General features: G+C 43.1%; 1 protein-coding gene across 13 annotated transcripts in view; it reads left to right on the top strand.

The window, feature by feature from the left end:
* AFF3 (ALF transcription elongation factor 3) overlaps positions 1-22,491 on the top strand; it is a 598,632-nt gene that overhangs the window by 135,055 nt on the left and 441,086 nt on the right. For all 13 annotated transcript variants that reach the window (XR_007135070.1, XM_047781424.1, XM_047781427.1 and 10 more), the window contains 3 exons: positions 1,253-1,373; positions 3,224-3,533; positions 3,663-4,048. Coding sequence is in view for 12 of the 13 variants with exons in the window: in XM_047781424.1 (XP_047637380.1) it covers positions 1,253-1,373; positions 3,224-3,533; positions 3,663-4,048 (817 nt within the window). In the remaining variant the exon portion in view is untranslated. The remainder of the gene's footprint in view (positions 1-1,252; positions 1,374-3,223; positions 3,534-3,662; positions 4,049-22,491) is intronic.

Raw genomic sequence — 22,491 nt, forward strand, 5'->3', positions numbered from 1 at the left:
GTCACCTAAAGCTGTCCCAAAGCCCTTTGGTAGATCTCCTTCACATTTAAACCTATGGCTGTGCCACAAAGACACTGTTTTATCATGGAGGTGCCGGGGTTCAGAGACACTGCTAGACATTTCCGTCATCACATCACCGGTCATGGCAGGACCGCAGTCAGTAGGGGGTGGTCCCGGCTCTCAGCTCCAGTATCCGTCCTCTAGCCCCAGTGCTCTCTAAGCAAGATGATGACAGGGTTGCTTAAACTGGATGCTTCTGCTAGGAAGCATACCCAGCACTCATTTGGAGGGCCACAGCAGGTCCTTAGCATGCATGGTGGTAGTCCTGCTGTCTATACCAGGGCCAGATTTCTCTATTGTCTGAGCTGGAGAAGCAAGTCCCTTCCCTTCCATCAGTAAAGGGGTCACTTCCTGATTATTGGTTGCATGAACCCTTTGATTTTCTCCTTATTAGGAGGAAGGAACACTATCTTTTCCCCTTCGTCCTTCTAGTTATCCAGTTCCTGGCCACTTCATAATTATGTCTTGGGAGAATAGATATTCATTTTCTTCCACAAAAAGGCCGAGGTCCTTGATGCTGCACCGTCATTCAGGTTCCGCCCTCTCCCCGTGTTGCCTGCACCCCTTCCTTTTTGCGCATTTTTCATAGTGAAGAAGCATGGTGTCAAATAGTTCAGGAGGAAGGATGGGCTTGGTAGGAGTTTGACGACTTGACTGATTAGCAGAGATCAGAAGGAGGCTGGTAACGGTGAAAACCGCTGCAGCGTGGAGCTGTAACAGCTCTGTGGGGACCTAGTTAATGAAGGGATCATGGCAGAAACACAGCCCGGTGAAGAAAAGGAACTGGAGACAGCGAAGAGCAGGCGCATTCCCATATGACAGCCGGGGCTGTGCCGTAAGAGGAAATACGCCCATAATTTCTGTTTACACATCGCTGTAATTACTGGCTGCTTTAAGGTGACTTTCGGTCCTTTGTCAAAGTTGCCGAGGTATTTCCTCTTCGACCCATCAGTGAAGAGGCCTGGTACTGGTTGGAACTTGTCCTGAGGGTGTTTTTCCTCGAAGTGGAATTATCAGACACCCAAGCGGACCTGCTTTTTTGAGGAGACTGGCATTCGTCTAATCCCTGCTCCCATTGTCATCATTTGCCTGTGAACCAGACTTCTGCACGCAGGTGCATGTTATCTTGGGCAGTACCTTTAATTCTTTCACGTGTCGCTGTTCTCTCCCCTGCCCCCACCCCCTGATGCAGTGTCTACGAACCAGATAGAAATGTGTTACGGAGGAAAGAACGAGAGAGAAGAAATCAGGAAACACAACAGGATGACAGCACGTTTAATTCGAGCTACTCCCTCTTCAGCGAACCCTACAAGGTAGATGTCTTTCACTTGTTATCTCCACCCCTCAAGCCTCCTCTAATCCCATGTGATGGCAGCCAGGTCAGCCAAGGAAACTTGAGTCAGCTCAGCCCCTAGGAATGGGGTCTTCTCCGCAAATCTTGGTGTCTGCTGCACAGGGCTTTACAGCTAGCCCCTCAGTAAAATACACCTTTTGTTTAATCTTGAGATCTGCATGCTGTGACTTTTGATCAATAATGGATTTCATCTCTGCATTGATTTTCAAAGTCAACACCATTTGTTCTGTTTTCTTTTTTCTTTTTATGGCCACACCTGTAGCATACAGAAATTCCCAGGCCAGGGGTCGAATCAGAGCTTCATGCCACAGGCAGGGCAATACTAGATCTGAGCCGCAACTGCTACCTACACCACAGCTTGCACCAATGCTGGATCTTGACCCACTGAGTGAGGCCAGGGATTGAACCCACATCCTCACAGAGACAGTGTCAGGCCCTTAACCCCCTAAGCCACAACGGGAACTCCTATTATGTTTCCCAAGCTATTAGGAAACAAACATGAAACAGAGGTTGAGTTACATATTTGTCCCACACAGATCATGCCAGGAACAGGGTACTTGATAGGCAAATAAGAAACAGACTGTTCAATCATTTCTCATTTATACCAGAGGCCAGAAATGTAACCTCTCTTCCAAAGTGAAGTATCTTCCTAGATTTGACTCATATCTCAGGCTGCTGGATCTCTGGGCAATTCAAGCTGGGGGCTCCCTGCAGATTCAGTCTAATGCTCATTTCTTTTTCTTTTTCTTTCTTTCTTTCTTTTTTTTTTGTCTTTTTAGGGCCACACCAGCGATATACAGAGGTTCCCAGGCTAGGGGGCCACTTGGAGCTGTAGCCACTGGCCTATACCACAGCCACAGCAACTTGAGATCCGAGCCACATCTGCAACCTACACCACAGATGACAGCAGCGCTGGATCCTTAACCCACTGAGCAAGGCCAGGGATTGAACCCATATCCTCATGGATACTAGTTGGGTTCGTTAACTGCTGAGCCTTGATGGGAACTCCTCATGCTAATTTCAGGCTTTGCTCTGGTTTCTTTTGCCTGTCCCTCTGGGTTTCTGACAAGAATAGTTGTATATTTAGAAATTGGAAGCAAAACAACTTAAGCCATATCTGAATTTTCAAGGAGAGCTTAACATGGGATGAAAAAAAAAATCTAGTCCTGGAAAGACTTAATCCAGACTGATTTGTGAAGTTGTGGTGGTCACTTCACTGTGGCAGGTACCAAGCAGCACCAGGGCTGGATGGCTGGTCCACATGCTCTGAGGCTGCTGACGGTGGTCCAGTCCTAGTGAGGTACAGAGCGTGGACAGAAGTCTTGCAAGATGATGACGACTGTGATTTAATGTCTCAGCTCTCCTTCTGCCCATGGCAACCAGTGGCTCTGAGCAGTTCCAGGTGGTTTCCTGTGGTGGGTTTTGTAACTTTCACTGCAAGGGGACATACCCATCCATAATGCTTTTCTAAAATGTCAAATCGTTTATAATGAGAATTTTTTTGGAGTTCCCATTGCAGCTCAGTGGTAATGAACTTAACTAGTATCCATGAGGGTGGGGATTGGATCCCTGGTCTCACTCAGTGGGTTAAGGATCCCGTGTTGCTGTGGCTGTGGCGTAGGCCAGTGGCTACAGCTCTGATTTGACCCCTAGACTGGGAACTTTCATATGCCACAGGTGTGACCCCAAAAACCAAAAAAAAAAAAAATTTTAAGTGCCAACAAATGCAGATACAGGTCCCCCTCCCTCCATCAATCCCTATTTCCATCGACTCTAACGAGACTCTAAGTTCTGCTTTCCTTTCTCCAGACTAACAAGGGGGATGAGCTCTCCAGCCGCATCCAGAACACTTTAGGCAATTACGATGAAATGAAGGACTTTTTAACAGATAGATCTAACCAGAGTCATCTGGTTGGCGTCCCCAAACCTGGGGTTCCTCAGGCTCCTGTGAACAAGATTGACGAGCATTTCGTGGCAGATCCGAGAGCCCAGACCCAGCCTGCATCTGTCGGCAGCACCACCTCCACACCAGCAGCTGTCCCTGGGCAGCAGAGTAAGCGGGGCGCCATGGGCTGGCAGAAGGCTGGCCACCCGCCGTCCGATGGTCAGCAGAGAGCAGGTGAGCAGGGATGCTGGTTACTCGATTTGAGCAGATCTGCTCACCCAGAGAGCCACAATAACAACCCTGTGCCCCATGTGCTGAGCCCCTCATCCTCATCTGTCCTTTTGTCTTCTTCTTCTAACTCAGCACCACAGGGCTCTCTCAGGACCTTGCTCGGAGATGGGGTTGGCAGACAGCAGCCACGGACCAAACAAGTCTGCAACGTCGAAGTAGGTCTTCAGACCCAGGACAGGCCGCCTGCCATGACAGCCAAGCACAGCAGTGGTGGCCACTGTGTCCAGAACTTTCCTCCATCCCTGGCTTCGAAGCCCAGCCTGGTCCAGCAGAAGCCAACTGCCTACGTGCGGCCAATGGATGGCCAAGACCAGGCTCCTGACGAGTCTCCAAAGCTCAAGTCGTCCACAGAAGCCAGCGTGCACTGCACGTCGTACAGGGGCGGCCCCGCTGCCAAGCCAGAGTCCGCCAGAGCCAAGGGCAAGCTTTCCAAGTTTGGCATCCCCAAGCAAGGAGAGGTAAGTCTGGGCACAGCACCACTTCCACGCATTTGAGCAGTCCCTGGGGACTCCCTGACCGCTGTCCCCTTGGTTCCCATTCTCCTTTATTTCCACGTGTGATAGATTTCATGCAGTGGGCTTTGTAGCTGTCAATACAGGAGGATGTACGCATCAATCATGGTTTCTTAAAATCTCAAACTGAGGATAATCAGAGTGGTTTAAATACCAACAGATGCAGTTGTGTGTCTTGGGTAGTTCAGAAAGGAATGCTCCCTTCAAAGGGATTGTGTGTGTGTGTGTGTGTGTGTGTGTGTGTGTGGACAAGCCAATGTTGACAGAGATGTTATCTATTAGACAAACAGTACTTCAAAGCTTTTTGTATGTAGGAGAGGTTAATTTCTATGTAAAGGAGTTCAGAAATTCATCATTTTTGTCAACTTCAAATCTTCGCAAGGTAGGCATCATCACGATTTTGAAAGTAAATGTTAAATGATTCAGTGTTGACTGTGGTAATTCTTTACATGTATCGGTGGCCCAGTCGTCTTTCAGAAGTTGAGATTCGGGTTCATGGATGTTGATCAAGTAAAAGCTTTCCTTGTCCTGTGAAGATAATCTTAGGTTATATGAAGAGAGTGCGATCTTTTAGGTCAGATTCTTCAGGTTTGCATTTTGCGTTGTGCAGTTATTACACAATTGTAGGATGGATGAGTGGAATGTTAGACTTCAGACAAGTAAATTATAATCATGGAGGTGGCAAAGAGGCCATGGCTAGTCACATGAACAGTAAGTCTGGATGGAAAATGAGGTTTTGTTTTGGAAAAGCATACCCGATGCTGGTTCCAGATTGATAACACTTGTCAAGAGCCCATGAAGAAGAACTAAGACTGCACATTTTTTTTTTTTTTTGTTCTGCCACAATCTGGCGTACCAACTAAAACACAACACGAGTTCTAGGACATTATACTTAAGAACTGTTCAGTTGTTGCTTTCTTTTCAACATAGTCTGTTTAAAAGATGGAATAACAATGGGGCCAGACAATTCTTTGTATCTTAATTTGATCGAATACGGAATGAAACACATAATTTGACATTGCTTGTTGCATGTGTGATGAGGCCGAGCTTTACCCCTTTCTGAGTTCTCATCTCTGTCCCACCAACTGGGACGTCACTGTTACCCCGAGAGGAGACACATTTACTGTCTTGAGAGGTTGACACAGGTTCTAATAAGGATGTTCAGTGACATGTATACCAGTGACTTCTTTTGATTATTCATTTATGACAGGTCCCAAAGTGTTTGTTAGGAATTAATAGACACAAAATGTAACTTCTGCAAGCATTTACATTTTTAAAAGTTTGTAGGAAACACACCTAGATAACCTCTGACAAAACGGAACTCATCAAGCTCTTTGATTTTCACTGTCATCGTCAGATGGCCCATAGCGGCCAATAAAGCCTGGCTTCTCCTCAAACAGACGTGACTGTATCCTTCAGGAATCCCTTTATCATTCGAATCCCCGTCGCTTCCTTGTTAAGATGATTTTTATATATTGAAGAAACGTCACGTTTCTGAGGTCACACTTTTTTTTACTCTGAAACCCAGGGAGTTGTTAAGGCTCCCAGTGGAAAGCTGGTGTTTGATAACCAGGGCAGCCTCTTGGAGATAACTCCGCAGTTTTCAGCAGGCTTAGGGGCATGTCACTGATCCTGCGGACCTTCCCAGGAGGCCCTACCAGGATCTCAGAACGGGACTGACACTGGGCTGGTGCCGGGGGGAGTCACAGAAGGAGGGAGAGGCCTGAGGTCAAGAGAGTCTTTCTGAGAGAAGGGAGAGCCTTTAGACAGGAAATGTTTCATTTCCCCACGAGTAATGACCCTGACCCTGCCTAATGGTCTGTAAGGTGCACTTCAAAGAGGCCAGTCACACACTGATAGAAAAGAGGTAAGAAGAAGTGTTGTTTGTAGAACAAAGTTCTAATGGCTGTCTTTGTTGTTGTTGTTGATGGTGGCTGTGGTGGTGGTTTTTTTCTCGGTAGAGGAGGATATACAGTCCTTATTTTAGCAAAAAGCTTTGCGCATTATGGACATAACGGTAATTTGAGTCTTGTAACTCTTGTGTGGTCAATCAGTTTACTATTATAATAAGAACACAGCTCTTTCCCAGTGGGCTGCATGAAGATGGGACCTGTAAGTTGGAAAGCACCATCTCCTATCCTTCAAACTCAAAGGGTTTGGTTTGTTAGTTTGTTTATTTACACTCCGTGAGATGAAGAAATTTGCTCTGGCAGATATATTGCCAGAAATGTCTCACAGGACATTTCTATAAAGGCATAATCATAATGGAAACTGAAAATTTTATCAACTAATCAGACATTACTTTTGAAGGAAGATTGGCTTTTATTTTTTTGGAGGGGATAAAACAATGTGGCAAACCATTTAAAAAAGTTAATGCATATATATATATATATTTTTTTTTTTTTTTTAAAAACAAAAACAGCAAAGATACCACCTGTATGAAAATATCCTTTCCATAGTACGGACCTTGATTGTCATGGAGATAGGGAATTTTTAGGGGGAATTTCCAGAGGAGATGACCTGAGGGGAACTCGTGTTACTTGACTACTCTTTTTCAAGATGTTAGCTATAGAGCAGGACTTAAGACAGTGTGAAGAATTTGGGAGGCAAAAAGGAGCATTCGGTAAAAATGACATGGAGGCAAGGAGAGTGAAAATATAGCCATATGGCTCTGTGTAGGGACATTCCTCCTAAGAAAATCAAATCAATGGCTAGGTATGATGTGGTATGAGAATTTAAAAAAGAATCTAAGATGTAATCTCTGCCTGTAAGAAATTTACATGAATAAATTAGACACCAGCACTTAGCTTTTAATTTACAGTTTCTCACAGTCCAAACAAAATTTAAAATTGGGCTTCGAGCCTTAGGAAAATTCCCTCACCTTTGAAGTCCTTATCGCAGGAGAAGGCTATTTTAAAAAATCGAGCATTTGTGAATCTCTTTTGTCTCATTTTACACTTCGTAAATTCTTCATTCTTTCCGACATCTGTACTCTATCTGCTGCCAAGGCGAATTATTTGTTATCATTCTTTAGTCTTCAGTACTAGGTAATTAGTGTAGAGAAATTTAGTGCAATTTAATGTAGAAGCTAAAGACCTCAAGGGAATTCCTTAACTGATACACCTGCCCCTTGGCTGGCTTTTCCCAGCTCAGTTTTGTGTTTAATGAAAAACATATTTCTGTTGTTAGAGCTGAGTCTTTCATTCTTGATGCCACCCTTCATTAAGCGAGCCTTCCCTGGGGTGCCGCTTGGAAGGGTGATTGCTATTAGGTGGGACAGAGGGGCCTTAAAGAATGACTGAAGCAGGCATTCTAGAACGTTCTAGAATCTTATTTCCAGGATTTTTTTTTTTCTTTTTAGGCATACAGAAGTTTCCCAGGCTAGGGGTCAAATTGGATCAGGAGCTGACAGCCAAGGCTACAGCCACAGCAACACTGGATCCTTAACCCACTGAACGATGCCAGGGATTGAACCTGCATCGTCATGGATCCTAGTTGGGTACTTAACCTGCTGAGTCACAACAGGAACTCTTCTTATTTCCAGTAGAAGAGAATTATTTTTTGTTCGACGGACGCGCACAATTAATATTTTGCCCTTACCATATAACATGAAATTCACTGTTAACCTAAAGGGTAGATGCAGGTTGTGGGACCTAAAATTGATACTGTCATGGGGATCTTCTTTAGGAAAAAAAAATAGAGAAAATATTTTGCACCGAAAATGTTTACAGAAACATTTATAAAAACACATCGTTAGGGCCCCTCTAACGTTAGGGGCCTCAGAGGCATCATGAGCTTCCCAGTGTCTGTCTTTGGCTCATGGAATAAGAAAGTGCTATTTGAAAAATGATACAAAATTACTTAAAATGATAATTTTAGACTGGGAAAGAATGCTTTATGTTAGTCTCAAAGTCGGTAGGATTAAAATATACATATGTGTACACTAGGTGCTACTGGCAAGGGGAAAATTGGGCAGTGCTGTAAAAAAAGCCCACTGTACAGTGCCATGGGGACAAAACATGGGGCTCGGACTATGAAATCAGTTTGTTTGCCATGTTACAGCTGCTGCGGTGGCATTCTGAAACATACACGTTTTAGTTTCTGTTTGCTATTCGTGTAATCAATGGCGATGACTTAAACTGCTCTTGCAGAGGGCTTGAAGAGCTGGGAAAAGAAGCATTTGCAAAGCTGGGGGAGGAAGGAGACCAGTGGCTGCTTGCTGTCTGTCACTCACTCACTCACTCAGTACCAGGGAAAGAGGCATCCAGATTGGAAGATCAACTCATAGACTGCATGTTAGGAGTTTTCTTCCTGGTTGGTAATTCTTCCCCCAGTACCCAGTGATCCCTTTTGGTTGATTGGATTTCTCTTGGTTAAAAGAAGTCATTCAGTAGTTTAAGATGTATCGATGAATCATAGCCTTTTCATGACGGGCATTTTAAAATCACCATTTATACCACGATCAAGCGCAGAAAGATGAAACACTGTGATTTCATATAACAGCTTTCCTAGAAAATCAATTAACTGATTTTTTTTGTTGTCGTTTAAGTTCACAGAAGATAAATGATGTAGGCTCCGTATATCCTGTCACTCTTGGTTACCCTTGTATGAAAATGAATTTCTTCCAAATTAAAGTCAGTACCTGTCCGTGGAGGGAAATGGCATCCACAAAGTGGCATGCACGTTACGTATTCATGCCAGGCGAAATTTCTTAATGACCTTCAAGATGTTTAATGTTTTCAGATCAAAGAATGCTCTCTGGTGGCTCGCTGATGGCATGAGGGTGTGTGGTCAGCCTGGGGTTCATGGTCTGCTCTGGTCTCATCCTTTTCATCACACTGTCTTTGGTCCTCCTTCACCCGTGGCAGACAGAGGCCATGTCCTGTGGGGCAGGTTGACCTAGCAATGACACAGATGCTCAGGCTCTGTGCTTCTTCCTCTCCACCTGATACACATCCTCCGTGCTCTCAGCAAGAATGAGGAGAACTGGCACCACATGGACTTAGAAGACCCACAGCTTTGATCTCGGATGCAAGAGGAAAGCCCTTGTTTTCCGTCTTAGAGAGGGGTCATCCTGAAAATCAGATAGAAGGCTGGCAGTGGAAACATTTCCATATTTCGGGGTGCTATTATGTTCAGCCAGTGGGACCCTCAAAGGCAAAGTGCTCCGTCACTTAAAAATAACTTCAGTTTCTATAAGATTTTATTGAAAAACTTGGGGAAAGTGTATTAAAACCTGCCCTGTTGTAAGGAGGGGCAGGTATCCTTTCCTGCCCCTCCCCCTCTGGCTCCTTTGGATTCACATTATAAAAGTCGAGTCTTCTGGCTGTAGGGTGGGAAACTGCTCCCAGGCCCTGGACAGAGGCTGTTGGCAAGTCCCGCTTTACATCCCTTGTGTATTTTCTCAGTTCTCATAAAGCTTCCTGTCCCAGAAAGCATCTGGACAGGTGACGGGGCTCTTTTCCCCTCAACTGCAACCTGCGGGTATTACTCCAGACCTGGGGCTCAAGGGGTGCCCTAAGCCTGTGAGTCTCAAGTCAGTTGAAAAGATGTGGGATCCAGCATCTCCCCTGCCCTTTCTCCTTTGTGGTTCATTCTTTCTGTTTTTTCTTTTTTTGTCTTTTCAGAGCCACAGACATAGCATAAGGAAGTTCCCAGGCTAGGGGTCTAATTGGAGCTGTTGCTGCCAGCCTTCGCCACAGCAATGCCAGATCCGAGCCATATCTGCAACCTACACCACAGCTCACGGCAATGCTGGATCCTTATCCTCCTGAGCGAGGCCAGGGATCAAACCTGCATCCTCATGGTTCCTAGTCGGATTCATTTCTGCTGCGTCACGAAGGGAACATGCTCCTTTTTTTTAATTTTATAAACTTTATTAGAGTATAGTTGACTTACAGGGTTGTATTAGTTTCAGGTATACAGCAAAGTGAAATCAGTTGAATGTATAAACACACACGTTCTTTTTCAGATTCTTTCCCCATATAGGCTATCACAGAGTATTGAGCAGATTTCCCTGTGCTAGATGGTAGGTCCTTGTCACTCATCAATTTTGTATGTTGTTGTGTGTATGTGCCAAGCCCACCTTCCCAATTTATCCCTCCTTGCATCTTTTCCCAGAGGAAAACCATAAGTTTGGTTTTGAAATCTTTGAGTCTGTTTCTGTTTTGTGAATATGTTCTTTCGTATCATTTTAAAATTAAATTCCACCTGTTAGTGATCTCACAGGACATTTGTCTTTCTCTGTCTGACTTACTTTACTTACTGTGATCATCTCTAGGTCCATCCAGGTTGCTGCTAGTGGCATGATTTCATTCTTTTTACGGCTGAGTGGTATTCCTTTGTATATATGCATCACATCTTCTTTATCCGTTCCTCTGCTGATGGACATTTAGGTTGCTCCTGTGTTTCAATTCTCTTGATCAGAAATCCCAGGCATGCTTTCAGATACTCAGGTTAGGAGCAGGGCACCGTGGGGTGGCTGTGGCTCTGGACACCAGCAAGGACTAGGTTTGAATCCTGGTTCTGCCACTTGTTAGCCACATGGCCAGGAGTCTGTGGTTTAACCGCCCCCATTTCCTTCTTTGTGAAGTGGAGAGGACGGTAATAAATGCTCGGCAGAGTTACTGGTGGGAGGAGTAGGTGAGATAAAGTATGTAATATGCTTAGCACTGATACTATAGTAAGCTTTCGAAAAAGATTGGTTTCATTATTCTTATTTAAAATGCCCCTGAAATAACAAAAGCAAACACTATAAAAATGAGGATATTATTGGAGGTCGTTGTATGTGTGCGTATGCGTGTGTGCACGTGTGTGCACTTGAGCCATAGAAGCCCCAAGACAGGAGGGGGGAGGAGAAAGGAGAATGAAATTCTGCAAGTGCCTTTGTGTTTATTTGTTAAAAGTCCCTGCGCTCGGGAAGACCGAGATTATCCCGGATTAAAACAGCAAAGCCTCAGTAACACAAGTCTCCCTTATTTAATGCTTAGCCCCCTCCTGAGAGCCTGTTGCCACTTTGGTGGTGGAATTTCACTCCTTTGGTGTGTCCAGCTTCTCTGAGCTACGTGCAGTGGAGCACATTGTACCTGAGCTCTATTTCCAGTTCAATGAAATACAAAATCAGCAAAACCCAGACTGAGGGGTGGGGGGAAAGTTAAAATGTTTAGGTAGCAAGTATTTAGAGCGACTCACTGGCATAGATCTCTTTGAAGGCAGAGAGTGTTAAATAGCATGTGTGATTGTGCTGAGGGGTGGACTCACTCAGATAAGCGGTCCCTTTGTGAGAGTGCAGTGTCCTGCTGTTTACGCCCCTTTCAGGGGCTGCCCGCCGGTACCAGCAGGCTGCCCATCACCCCTGGACTTGGCAGGTTTCTGTTCGGACCCAAAGTCGGGCTTCGGGAGCATCAGGTGCTTTCACACACTGGTGGGCTTAAAACAATAGGAATGAATTGTCTCACCATTCTGGAGGCTAGAAGCCTGAAATCAGGGTGTCAGCAGAGTTGGTTTCCTTTGAGGGACGGGAGTGAGGACCTGGTCCAGGTGGCTCTTCCTGGACTGTAGGAGATCATCTTCACCCCTGTTTTCACATCGTCCTTCCTCTATGTGTGTCTGTCCCAGCTCTCCTTTTTATAAGGTCATCAGTTCTCTTGAATCAGAATCCACCCTGATGACCTCGTTTTAATTTGATTTCCTTTGTAAAGACCCCATTTCCTTAACAAATGAAAAAGAAATCCCCCAAAACAAAACAGAAAAAGAATTAGAAAAAAGATATGGGCATGGAAACAATCTAAATGTCCATCAACAGATGAATGGATTAAGCAGATGTGGTTTATATACACAATGGAATACTACTCAGCCATAAAAAAGAACAAAATAATGCCATTTGCAGTGACATGGATGGAACTAGAGATGATCATACTAAGTGAAGTAAGTCAGAGAAAGATAAATACCAGATGATATCACTTATATCTGGAATCCAATATATGGTACAAACGAACCTTTCCACAGAAAACAAACATTTGGACTTAGACAATAGACTTGTGGTTGCCAAGGGGGAGGGGGAGGGGATTGGGATGGACTGGGAGCTTGGGGTTAATAGATGCAAACTATTGCATTTGGAGTGGGTAAGCAATGAGATCCTGCAGTATAGCACTAGGAACTTTATCTAGTCATGTGTGATGGACCATGATATTGTGAGAAAAAGTTTGAGTCGCTTTGCTGTACAGTAGAAAATTGACAGAACACTGGAAACCAACTATAGTAGAAAAAAGAAAAATCATTATGAAAAAGATCCAGTTTCTATCTAAAATTTAAAACTGTAAGGATCACAATTCAATGTAGCAGTGCCAGTTGATAGTGTTTTTATGACTGTTCAGTAGTTAATTTGTGTACAGTGCTTACAACAGTGGGCGGGTGTGGAGTAAGCCCTCTAAATATCCACATTCATAGTAACAACTCATAATTATTAGAGTAATTTCTAGTAGCTCTGGTGACTTCACATTTACCTTGAGATGTGCTCAGTCCCACTCTGGTTCGAGAGCTCAGAACTCGGGACAGAGGGCAGGTGGTTGAGTGTCAGGAGCGCCTGGTGAGGGCGAGGCTTTTTGTTTGGCTTGACAGCTTTGTTTACTGGAGCATCACTGCCTGCACCAGGAGCATAGTGTGTGCTCAGTAGATTTTTGTTGAATTAGTCAATTAATGTAGGTAAAGGGAGCCACTCCCTGCCAGCCACGGACCTCCTCTCGTTGCGGCCTCAGTAAATTTCTGCTGAACCTTGCACGAGAAGGGAGGAGGTAGACACTCCCAACAAGTGATTTATAGCTGCTGTTGCCAAGAGAAATGGGTACCATATTTTCTGATGGATGTCAACACTGCCCAAGGGAAACAGACCACAGAGCTCTGGGTGTGCGTGGGGCCTGCAGGTGTTTGTGTGTGTGTGTGTGTTGTGTCTGTTTTCCAGCCACATTGTGTGAGCTGTAGTGAAAAGATAAAGGATATGCCCCCCACCCCCACCCCAGGGCTGATGGGGTGAGGGCTGGAGAGATGAGCCTGAGCCTGCATTTACAGCCTTTCTGCCCTGTGAATTAAGTTTTCAGGGTCTTGAAGGAACTTCACATCCTCAGAGTTCTGAGAGGCCCCCTGGGTTCCTGTGGGCACTGATTCCCAACCTGTCCCAAGGCCCTCTTCCCCCATGTGACATTCTGTGCTTCTGTGGTCCTTCTCTGTCATGACTCCTGAGCCAGTCACCAGTGGTGACGTGCTGTTTCCCGATGTACACACAGTCCATCCACAGAGTTGCCCAGAGCTCTCTTTCTTTCCCGTTTTATAGACTCGGTTTTTGGGTCCATGGTCTGCCTTTAATACATAGCTTTACGTGTGTGACACAAGGATGAACAGTGGAAAATACAAAAATGTACACATCCAGCTATTTAGCAGCCCCTTCATTGTAATTCTTGGACATCTTGAAAATATCACTGAAAGCATGGGTGATGGAAGGTCCCCTTGGGGACAGCCCTGTAGCAGCTTATCCTGCGTCCCAGCCCCATAGCCAAAAGGGAACTCACAACCCCTGGGCCATCTTCCCTGCCCTCCCCTTCTCATGTTGCCCTGAAAATCTGCCTCTGTGTGTCTCATGCTGCTCAGCTTTAATTGTGCTCACTGGGATTTCAAATGGCTATTTCAGTTCTGTCAGTTTTTTACTGGCACCTCCTGTAGGTTAGGTCCTCACTGAGTCCCCCTGGATAGGACCTCGCTCAGGGTCATGCCACCCTTTTCACTAAGGTACATTGAAGTGGGAGTTTCCAGAGGAACCTTCTGTGCTTCATCACTGCCTATCTAAATCACTCCTCTTTAGCTTTTTAGATGTGATGATAAGTATGAGGGGAAAAGGGAGTTCCCATTCGTGGCTCAGCGGAAATGAACCTGACTAGCATCCATGAGGATGCAGGTTTGATCCCTGCCCTCACTCAGTGGGTTAAGGATTTGGCGTTGCCTTGAGCTGTGGTGTAGGTCATAGACGCAACTCTAATCCTGTGTTGCTGTGGCTGTGGTGTAGACTGGCAGCTGTAGCTCTGATTTGTCCCCTAGCCTGGGGGTGCAGCCCCAAAAGAAAAAAAAATTTTTTTAAGTATTAGGGAAAAAGGAAAAGTCACAGCAGAGCACCAGGGGCCATGGGGTTACATCACAGTGTTAGGGAGGGTGGCAGGGAAACCCTCATTGAAAGAGTGAGATTTGGGCCAGAAGAAGGTGAGGGAGTTTGCAGGGAAGATGTCTGGAGGAAGGTGTCAGGTCCTTGGAGGGGGAAGCTCTGGCTGAGGCCCTGGGGACTGGAGACAGGCCCCTGCCCTGGGGAATACCGGCAAGGTGTGTGCAGAGTGGAGTGGGCAGGGAGGAGGGGTGCAGGCAAGGGAGCCCTCCCTCTCGGCCACAGGAAGGACTGTGGCTTTACTGGGAGTGAGAGTGGGGAGCCTGGCGGGTCTGGATCCACCTGGCTGTTGCACTGAGCATACACTGTAGCTGGGGGCAGGCAGTAGAGGGGCCGGGGGTGGGGGTTGAAGCAGGAGCTCAGTTGGGAGAGTCCCACCCTGATCTGGGGAAAGATGCTAGTGCTTAGGGCCAAGGGGGTAGCAAGGACAATGACAAGATGGTCGGATTCCGGGTCTGTTTTCAAGGAGAGCCGGTGGGGTTTTCTGACTGTCTGTTGGATGACAGGCAGAGAGGGGAACTGAGGTCAGCTTTCCACCTGATCCTCTGAAAGGAAGCTGCTCTTCACTAAGATGGGAAAAGCTATGTAGGAAGCAGGGCGTGGGGGCGAGAACGGGAGTTGATTGCGCTTATGGAGTTTGAGGTGTCTGCTAGACATCCAAGTGGAGGGACTAGGTAGACACAAAAATTGGAGTCTGGTAGAGAAGGAAATCTGTATCTGGGTTGGAGATGGAGATTTGGGAATTTCCCACAGGCACATGGTGTCTGACACTTGGAGCCTGGATGAGGAAGAGGGCTGGGCCCCAGTGCAATCGTAGGCCAACAAGTTAATGAGAAGAAGGAGCCTGAAGGGGAGATGGAGAAGAAGGGATCTGTAGAGAAAACCAGAGTGTGGTGTCCAAACACCACAAAGACGAGGGGTGTCAAGAGGGAAGGGAATGACCACTAGTGTCGATTGGGCTGATATTAGATTTTGTAACATGGAAGTTACTCACTCCCTGGGGGAGAGGTTTTGGGGCCCAAGCCTGTTTGGGTTGAGTAGAGAATTGAGCAGAGAAATTCGAAATATTCCACATAGACAGCTCTTTCCAGAAGTTTAGCTCCACAGGTCAGCAAAGATTTTGCAAGTAGTATGGCTTCATTGTAAACAATTTGCATGACCCTAAGCACATAAAGGAGAAAAAAAATGATCTGTAATCCTACAACCTGGAAGTAATCACTAATCAATTAATTAATAATAACTAACATGTTGGTCTAGATCCTTCTGGTCTCACACTGCCACCTTCTTTGTAGAATTGGAATGATCGCTGTTCTATATCATTAACCCATTCATTTTTCTTGCATCCCGTAACCACTCTACCATGTCATTGAACAGTCTTTGGCAACCTTCAGTGCCTGTTTTTTTGCATCTGAAGTTGGGAGACTTCAGTGGTTTTATCCTGTGGAGGTGCCTTTGTCTACATAATTCTTTTGCTGGGCATTTAAGCTGTTTTTAGTTTTGTGTTTTTGTGTCGATATGATACTTTTGAAGAAAAAATTCTTAATTTGTAATTCCAGAATGAATAAAAACTCATCATATATAATTTTCCATGCATTTTCTGTTCATGTCCTTTACCTATTTTTTCTGTTTATTTTTTCTCGTAAAGAAAGAGTTCTTTAAAATGTGTTGTAAGCACTTTTAAAGAAAAAATTCTTTAATTTGTAATTCCAGAATGAATAAAAACTCATCATATATAATTTTCCATGCATTTTCTGTTCATGTCCTTTACCTATTTTTTCTGTTTATTTTTTCTCGTAAAGAAAGAGTTCTTTAAAATGTGTTGTAAGCACTTTCCCTAAATACGTTATAATAACTTTTTCAGGTTTTGATTAGCTTTGTTTAGAGAAATTGAATTTTGTATCTTTCTTCCTGTGATCTCTTCCTTTTTAATTACGGTTTAAAAGGATATTTCCATAAATACCTGGAAGAGTTAAAATCTATCACATGAAACTGTAAAAGAACTAGATGAATAGTTACCTCTCTGGAATTAATTTTGCTCTGCGGTAAGACTTTACTTATTTTTTCAAAGAGTCGAATTCCAATATAACTGATTAATTAGTATATCTTTTCCTTATAATTTCAGCGATTAAAAAGATAAATTGTCCATCTTTGTGGAATTGTGATGTAGCTGTAGGTGGGGATCCTTTGATACAATTTCTTGTGAAACTGGAAATCTTAAATCAAAATGCTCCATCCTCTTCTTAATGAAGATCTCCCATTAAGTCCTACTATTCTGATAGTCAGCTTCAACCAGTGAAGAGGTTCCTTTCTTCTCAATGTCTATCATGCCAGTGTGTGCTATATCATGGCATATTTTTATTAGTGTTTACTGTTCTTCATGTCCATCTGATCTCACAAGTATCTTACAAGCATCTCGAGGGCAGGGTTCTCTTCCCTTTCACCTTTGCACCAACATCTAGAATAGGATTCTCTTAGATCTAGGACTGAACTGTTTTGTCCCTGACACCTGGACATTGAATTTCTGCACCTGATACATAGAGACAAACCTCCTGTAATTTGTTTGAAGGATGTTTGGTGACTCAGGGACAGAAATAAAGGCTAGAGTGAAGCATAGCATGTACTCTGACCGAGGGTTCATCTCCAGCTTCTCACCAGAGCCCATGCTGAATCCTAAGCACGTCATTTTCTTCACACTTTTCTATCTTTGTTTCTGCTTGGCGTGTTATCCTTTCCTGGTTTGCCTGCTATATTCCTTGTTCAAGGCCAGTTCCTCTTATAAAATGTAACAGTAATTTTTGGAAGTTAGAAAGTCACCACCTATAATTAAGCATTGTTTCCGTATTGGTATATTTGTGTTTCCATCTTATTCTGATATTTTCCTGTTTGATTAATGATTTTTATTAAGATGTTACATGCTCATTTATTTATTTTTTTTAGTTTTTTTGCTTTTCAGGGCTGCACCCATGGCACATGGGAATTCCCAGGCTAGGGGACCCATGCTCATTTAAATAATTTAAATAATGAAGAACAATGAAATTTTTAAAAATGTGTATGAGTCTGTGTTTCATGGAGTAAAACGAGGGGCAGGATTTATTTATTTTCCTTTTTTAAAGTTTTATTAAAGTATAGTTGATTTACAGTGTTGTGGTTATTTCTGCTCTACAAAAAAGTGATTCAGTTATCCATGTATACACATCCATTCTCTTTCAGATTCTTTTCCCACACAGATTATCACAGAACATTGGGTAGAGTTTTCTGTGCTGTACAGCAGGTCCCTGCAGGCCAATCATTCCATAGACCTCATTGTGCCTGTACCAGTCCCAAAGCCCCAGTCCACCCCTCCTCCTCAGCTGTCCCTTTGGTAACTGTAAGTTTTTCTTTTTTTAATTTTTTTTCCTTCTTTCTTTCTTTCTTTCTTTCTTTCTTTCTTTCTTTCTTTCTTTCTTTCTTTCTTTCTTTCTTTCTTTCTTTCTTTCTTTCTTTCTTTGTCTTTCTTCCTCTCTCTCTCTCTCTCTCTCTCTCTCTCTCTCTCTCTCTCTCTCTCTCTCTCTCTCTCTCTCTCTCTCTCCCTTCCTTCCTTCCTTCCTTCCTTCCTTCCTTCCTTCCTTCTTTTTAGGGCCACATCCACAGCATTTGGAAGTTCTCAGGCTAGGGGTCAAATCGGAGCTGTTGCTGCCGGCCTCCACCAAAGCCACAGCAACATGGCATCCAAGCTGAATCTGTGACCTACACCACAGCAACGCCAGATCCTTAACCCACTAAGCAAGGCCAGAGATCAAACCTGAATCCTCATGGGTACTAATTGGGTTCATTAACACTGAGCCAGGAGAGGAACTCTGGTAACTCTAAGTTTTTCAAAGGCTGTGAGTCTGTTTCTATTCTGCAAATAAGTTCATTTGTATCCTTTCTTAAAGATTCAGCATATAAGTGATATCATATGTTTTTTGTAACTATCTGGTTTCACTTAGTATGATCATCTCTAGGTCCATTCATGTTGCTGAAAATGGCATTAATTCATTTTTTATGACTGAGTAATATTCCACTGTGTGTACCACATCTTCTTTATCCATTCCTCTGTCAGTGGACATTTAAGAGCCATGAAATTTAAAAGCCAACTCAAACACCACCATCTGGAGAAAAAAAAAACAAAAAGCAAAACAGCAAATGTAAGATGGGCTTTTTCCAGATCAGATTCTTTCTCTTTCTTTACCTCTTTTACTTTCTATGAATTCATCAAACATGGAATCTCTCTGGAACTTTGATATAAATTCATCTAATATGCCTTCCCTTTTACTTCTTGTAGATGTTTTGCTCTTTCAGCTTAAATACCTGAAGAATTACTTCTTTAAAATTCTGCAGGTTAATGAAAAAATGTTTCAGTATTGAGCTTCTTGAAACATGGAGTGCTCTTTTAGTCTTTCAAGATTAGTTCATTCTTCTAGGTCAGGGAATTTTTTTGTATTAAGTGTTTGCACTTTGTTTTTGCACATATTGGTTTTCATTTGCCTTTTAATTGAATTATCCTTCTATTCAGTCATATTGGTCTTTCTTTCAGATCTATTAGTTCCTTTCTAAATGTTTTGGTCTATATTTCTTTCACCTGCACTCACTATTATTTTTCTAAGCCTTTTCTCTGTGTCAGTGATTCGGTTTAGGGTGTCTTCCTTCCTGTCTCTGATTTTTTTCATTAGTTATATCCCATGATTATACAAAAAAGAAAAAGGCCCCATAATAATTACTTGTCATCCTTTTGTAAGAATTTAAATAATTCTTATGTCTGTCTTATTAATTATAAGATTAATTTGTTGTCATAATTCAGGGTTTTATTTTTTGTGAAAAAGTTACAAATCAACTCTCCTTCACTTATACTATTAAGTTTTAGTTCTTCCTTTTCATGGGCATTTTCCAGTAACACAATCCTCAGTAAAAGAAGCATCTTTATTATAAATTCATTAGAGCACAAGGCTCCTTCATGTGATGGATGCCAAAAAGAATGGCTTAAAAACACACGTTTATTTTTCTTTCACTTGAAGCCTGAGATGGTATGCTGGTTCTGCTCTGTACATCCTATCGTGGACTCAGGCCCCATTTATCCTGTTGCTCTGTGACCAGTTAGGCTTATCCACATGATCTGAGATGGTCTGTGTTCCTTTCCACCCCAGGAAAGAGGGAGGGAGAGGGGAAGACATATCCTGCCCTTTAAATGTTCAGCGTGGAAGGAGCACAAACTACTTTCTTTTATATCCTATCAGCTAGAATTAGTCACGTGGCTCTCTGAGCTTCGAAGAAGGCTGAGAGAAGCATCCAGTCTTTATGCTGGGTGAACATGTGTCCAGATAAAATTTTTATCATTACAGAAGAAGACATGAGTAGATACTGGAGAAAAACAAGCAGCCTCTGCTGTGTAGTAGTTATTACTTTATATCAGTGGTTGCTTGTTTAAAGGTTTATCTGTCATGTTTTCCATGAGTCCTTCAAAGGAAGGAATTATTTTACCCATTCTCATTTCCCCAATGCTTGAGTCCAACGTCTAATAGGTATTCAGTAGTTTTTTGTTGAAGTGTTGTTTTTGAATTCAGATGGCACAGTCGGTGCAATCTTTTTAATTTCTGAAAGAATAAGTCTATAAATTCATAAAGTGTTTTTGAACATTATAGAAATTTTTGACAAATGAAGGCTCCCTATTGTATCATTATGTATGATAATTGTCCCTGAAAACAATGATAGCTACAAAGTATATAAATTTGATTGAAGCAAATATAAATTGAGCCAGTAATATAGGTTCTTCTTAGTAACTATGAAAATTTCTTTGGATGGTAAGTGGATTCCTATCTAAATTCATGAGTTCTCTTATGACATTTGGGTTCAGCTTGAAATGGATTAATCTTTTTCCAATAAAGTTTCATAAGCTTTGATTTCTCTGGTGACCACATTTAATTAGATATTAAATAAACTGCTTATCTTTATACCAACAGGTTTTAAGACTTCATGTTTTCCCTGAGCTATATCTCACAGATTAAGTAGCTTGTAGAAGTAAAAAAGTAAAATAAAGTATTTAGTAAGCCACAGTATCCTTAGATTAGAAATTAAAATATGCCTACTTCTAAAATGAAAAATAAACATTTAAGCTTAAACTTTAAAGAATAGAGATAGGTAACATAGTCTAAATATGTACATTCCACTGGGGAAAAGAGAACGTTTTTTTCTTTTTCAAGTGCTGCTTTTCCTCCTGGACATTGGCTATGCTTCTTTTCAGTGGAAAAATGCCATCTTATCTGCAAAGGCTGAAACATTTTGTGATAAGGTTGTGAAGGTTTTAATTAAAAACTTGAATTTTTAATTTTTTTTCGATACCGCACTCCATGGTAAGATTCTCCAGCAAAATTATAATGACCCTCTGACTCAGCTTTTTCCTCCCAGCCTAACTGTTGGAATGAGAGACCTGCAGGCCATGAGAATGTTGAACAGCAGAGATTAATTTAATCTGCAGTTTTAGCAAATGGAACACTGCAGGGATTGATCTGGAAACACCAGCTGACCTTCTGTACAGATCCGAACTAGAGAGTTTCTGAGTTGTCTGCAGAACTAAGATCCAAAATTGGAAGATCAATAATTATCAGATTGCCTAAAGGCAGAAAGTCTGGAAAGGGTTTACCTTTTCTCAGTTCGATTCTGTTTCCTGGAGTAAGCAGAGTTGGAGAAGAGACTCTAGCAGTTTCTTTAGTCCCATCAAATTGGAAGTGAAATGATGATTTCTTTTCTGTTAATTCCTCGCTTCCCCAGGGACACCTCAAGTGGAGCACACATAGGGGCAGGTGAGCAGGGTGATCTCTCCGGGAGAGAAAGCGATGGCTCACCTGGCTATGGGAAGGCTGTGGTGAGGCGGGTTCATTTGAGGTGCTGCTTTGAGTTTCTGGCGCGTATTGCAGGCTGGCATCTTTGGGGCTTTGGTGGGTAAACAGCATTCAAGCTATCGTCTCCTTTAACCAAATGCCTCCTGGGGATTTTCATTTCAGTGGTTTAAATGCTGAGTGATGTAGCAACACACATCATATTATTATTATTATTATTTTGCTTTTTAGGGCTGCACCTGAGGCATATGGATGTTCCCAGGCCAAGGGTTGATTTGGAGCTACAGCTGCCAGTCCACACCATAGCAACACCGGATGCCCGACCCACTGAGTGAGGCCAGGGATCAAACCCGCATCCTCATGGATACTAGCTGGATTCCTTTCCACCGCACCATGCCAGGAACTGCAACATGCACCATATTCTTAAAGGAACTTGATGTCTCGGAATCATCTTGGCTTCTTTTTTATTGTTGGTTTCTCTTTTCAAAAGTCTCTAATATTCTTCCACATCTTAGGGCTGCCTTCCTGCTTAACCACTTTCCTTTGATATTAGCTTGTCCGGCTTTTGAACATTCATCTGGTCAGCTTCGCTGTGACAAACCCGGAACAGTGTTCTCTGATTAATCAGTCACCCTGAAGATCTGGTTTCACCTTCTTCTTCCCCAGCTCAAAATCTTGGCACGTTCCCTATTCCCTGCAGGATAGAGAAAGAACATTTCATGGACCAATGTAAATTGTTTAATATAATTTAATTTCGTAAGCCGTTTAAACATTTTGAAAATTGTGGTCAAACTCGTAGCGTAAACCTTACGTCTTAACCATTCGGAGGTTCATTCGTGTTAGGTGCATTCACATTGTGGTACAACAGTATTTCATCAGACTCAAGGGTTTTGTTCCCCTCTGAGGAGAACGTAAATCTTGTGACGTCTCACACAGGTTTTAAAGTATTCTATCTTTTAATCCGTAAGAGTGTCATGGCAGTTAGTTGAAATCATTATATGCAATTAAGTGGCTGCTGCTGGAATCTTCCTGCGACTCGGTGATGATGTTGCTGTGCTCGTCCTTTCCCTGGTGGCTCCCAGACAGTAAGGACTGTGCTTCACTCATATCAGGTACGTGGGGACTGTTTGTTGATTGGCTGCATGGGATGATAGGACCACCGTCGAGGTAGGATATCGCCTTCCTTTCCCACCCTCCCACAAAGACAGGCGAATTCCACAATTTCATGGTGAAACACAGTTCAGCTACATCATGGGGAAAAAAAAAATAGCTGAAATTGTTATCACACTCAGAGCAGCAATTAAGACTAGAAAAAGAACATGTGAAAGCAGCAG

Source organism: Phacochoerus africanus, chromosome 5 (assembly GCF_016906955.1).
Source record: "Phacochoerus africanus isolate WHEZ1 chromosome 5, ROS_Pafr_v1, whole genome shotgun sequence".
Taxonomy (NCBI): Eukaryota; Metazoa; Chordata; class Mammalia; order Artiodactyla; family Suidae; genus Phacochoerus; species Phacochoerus africanus.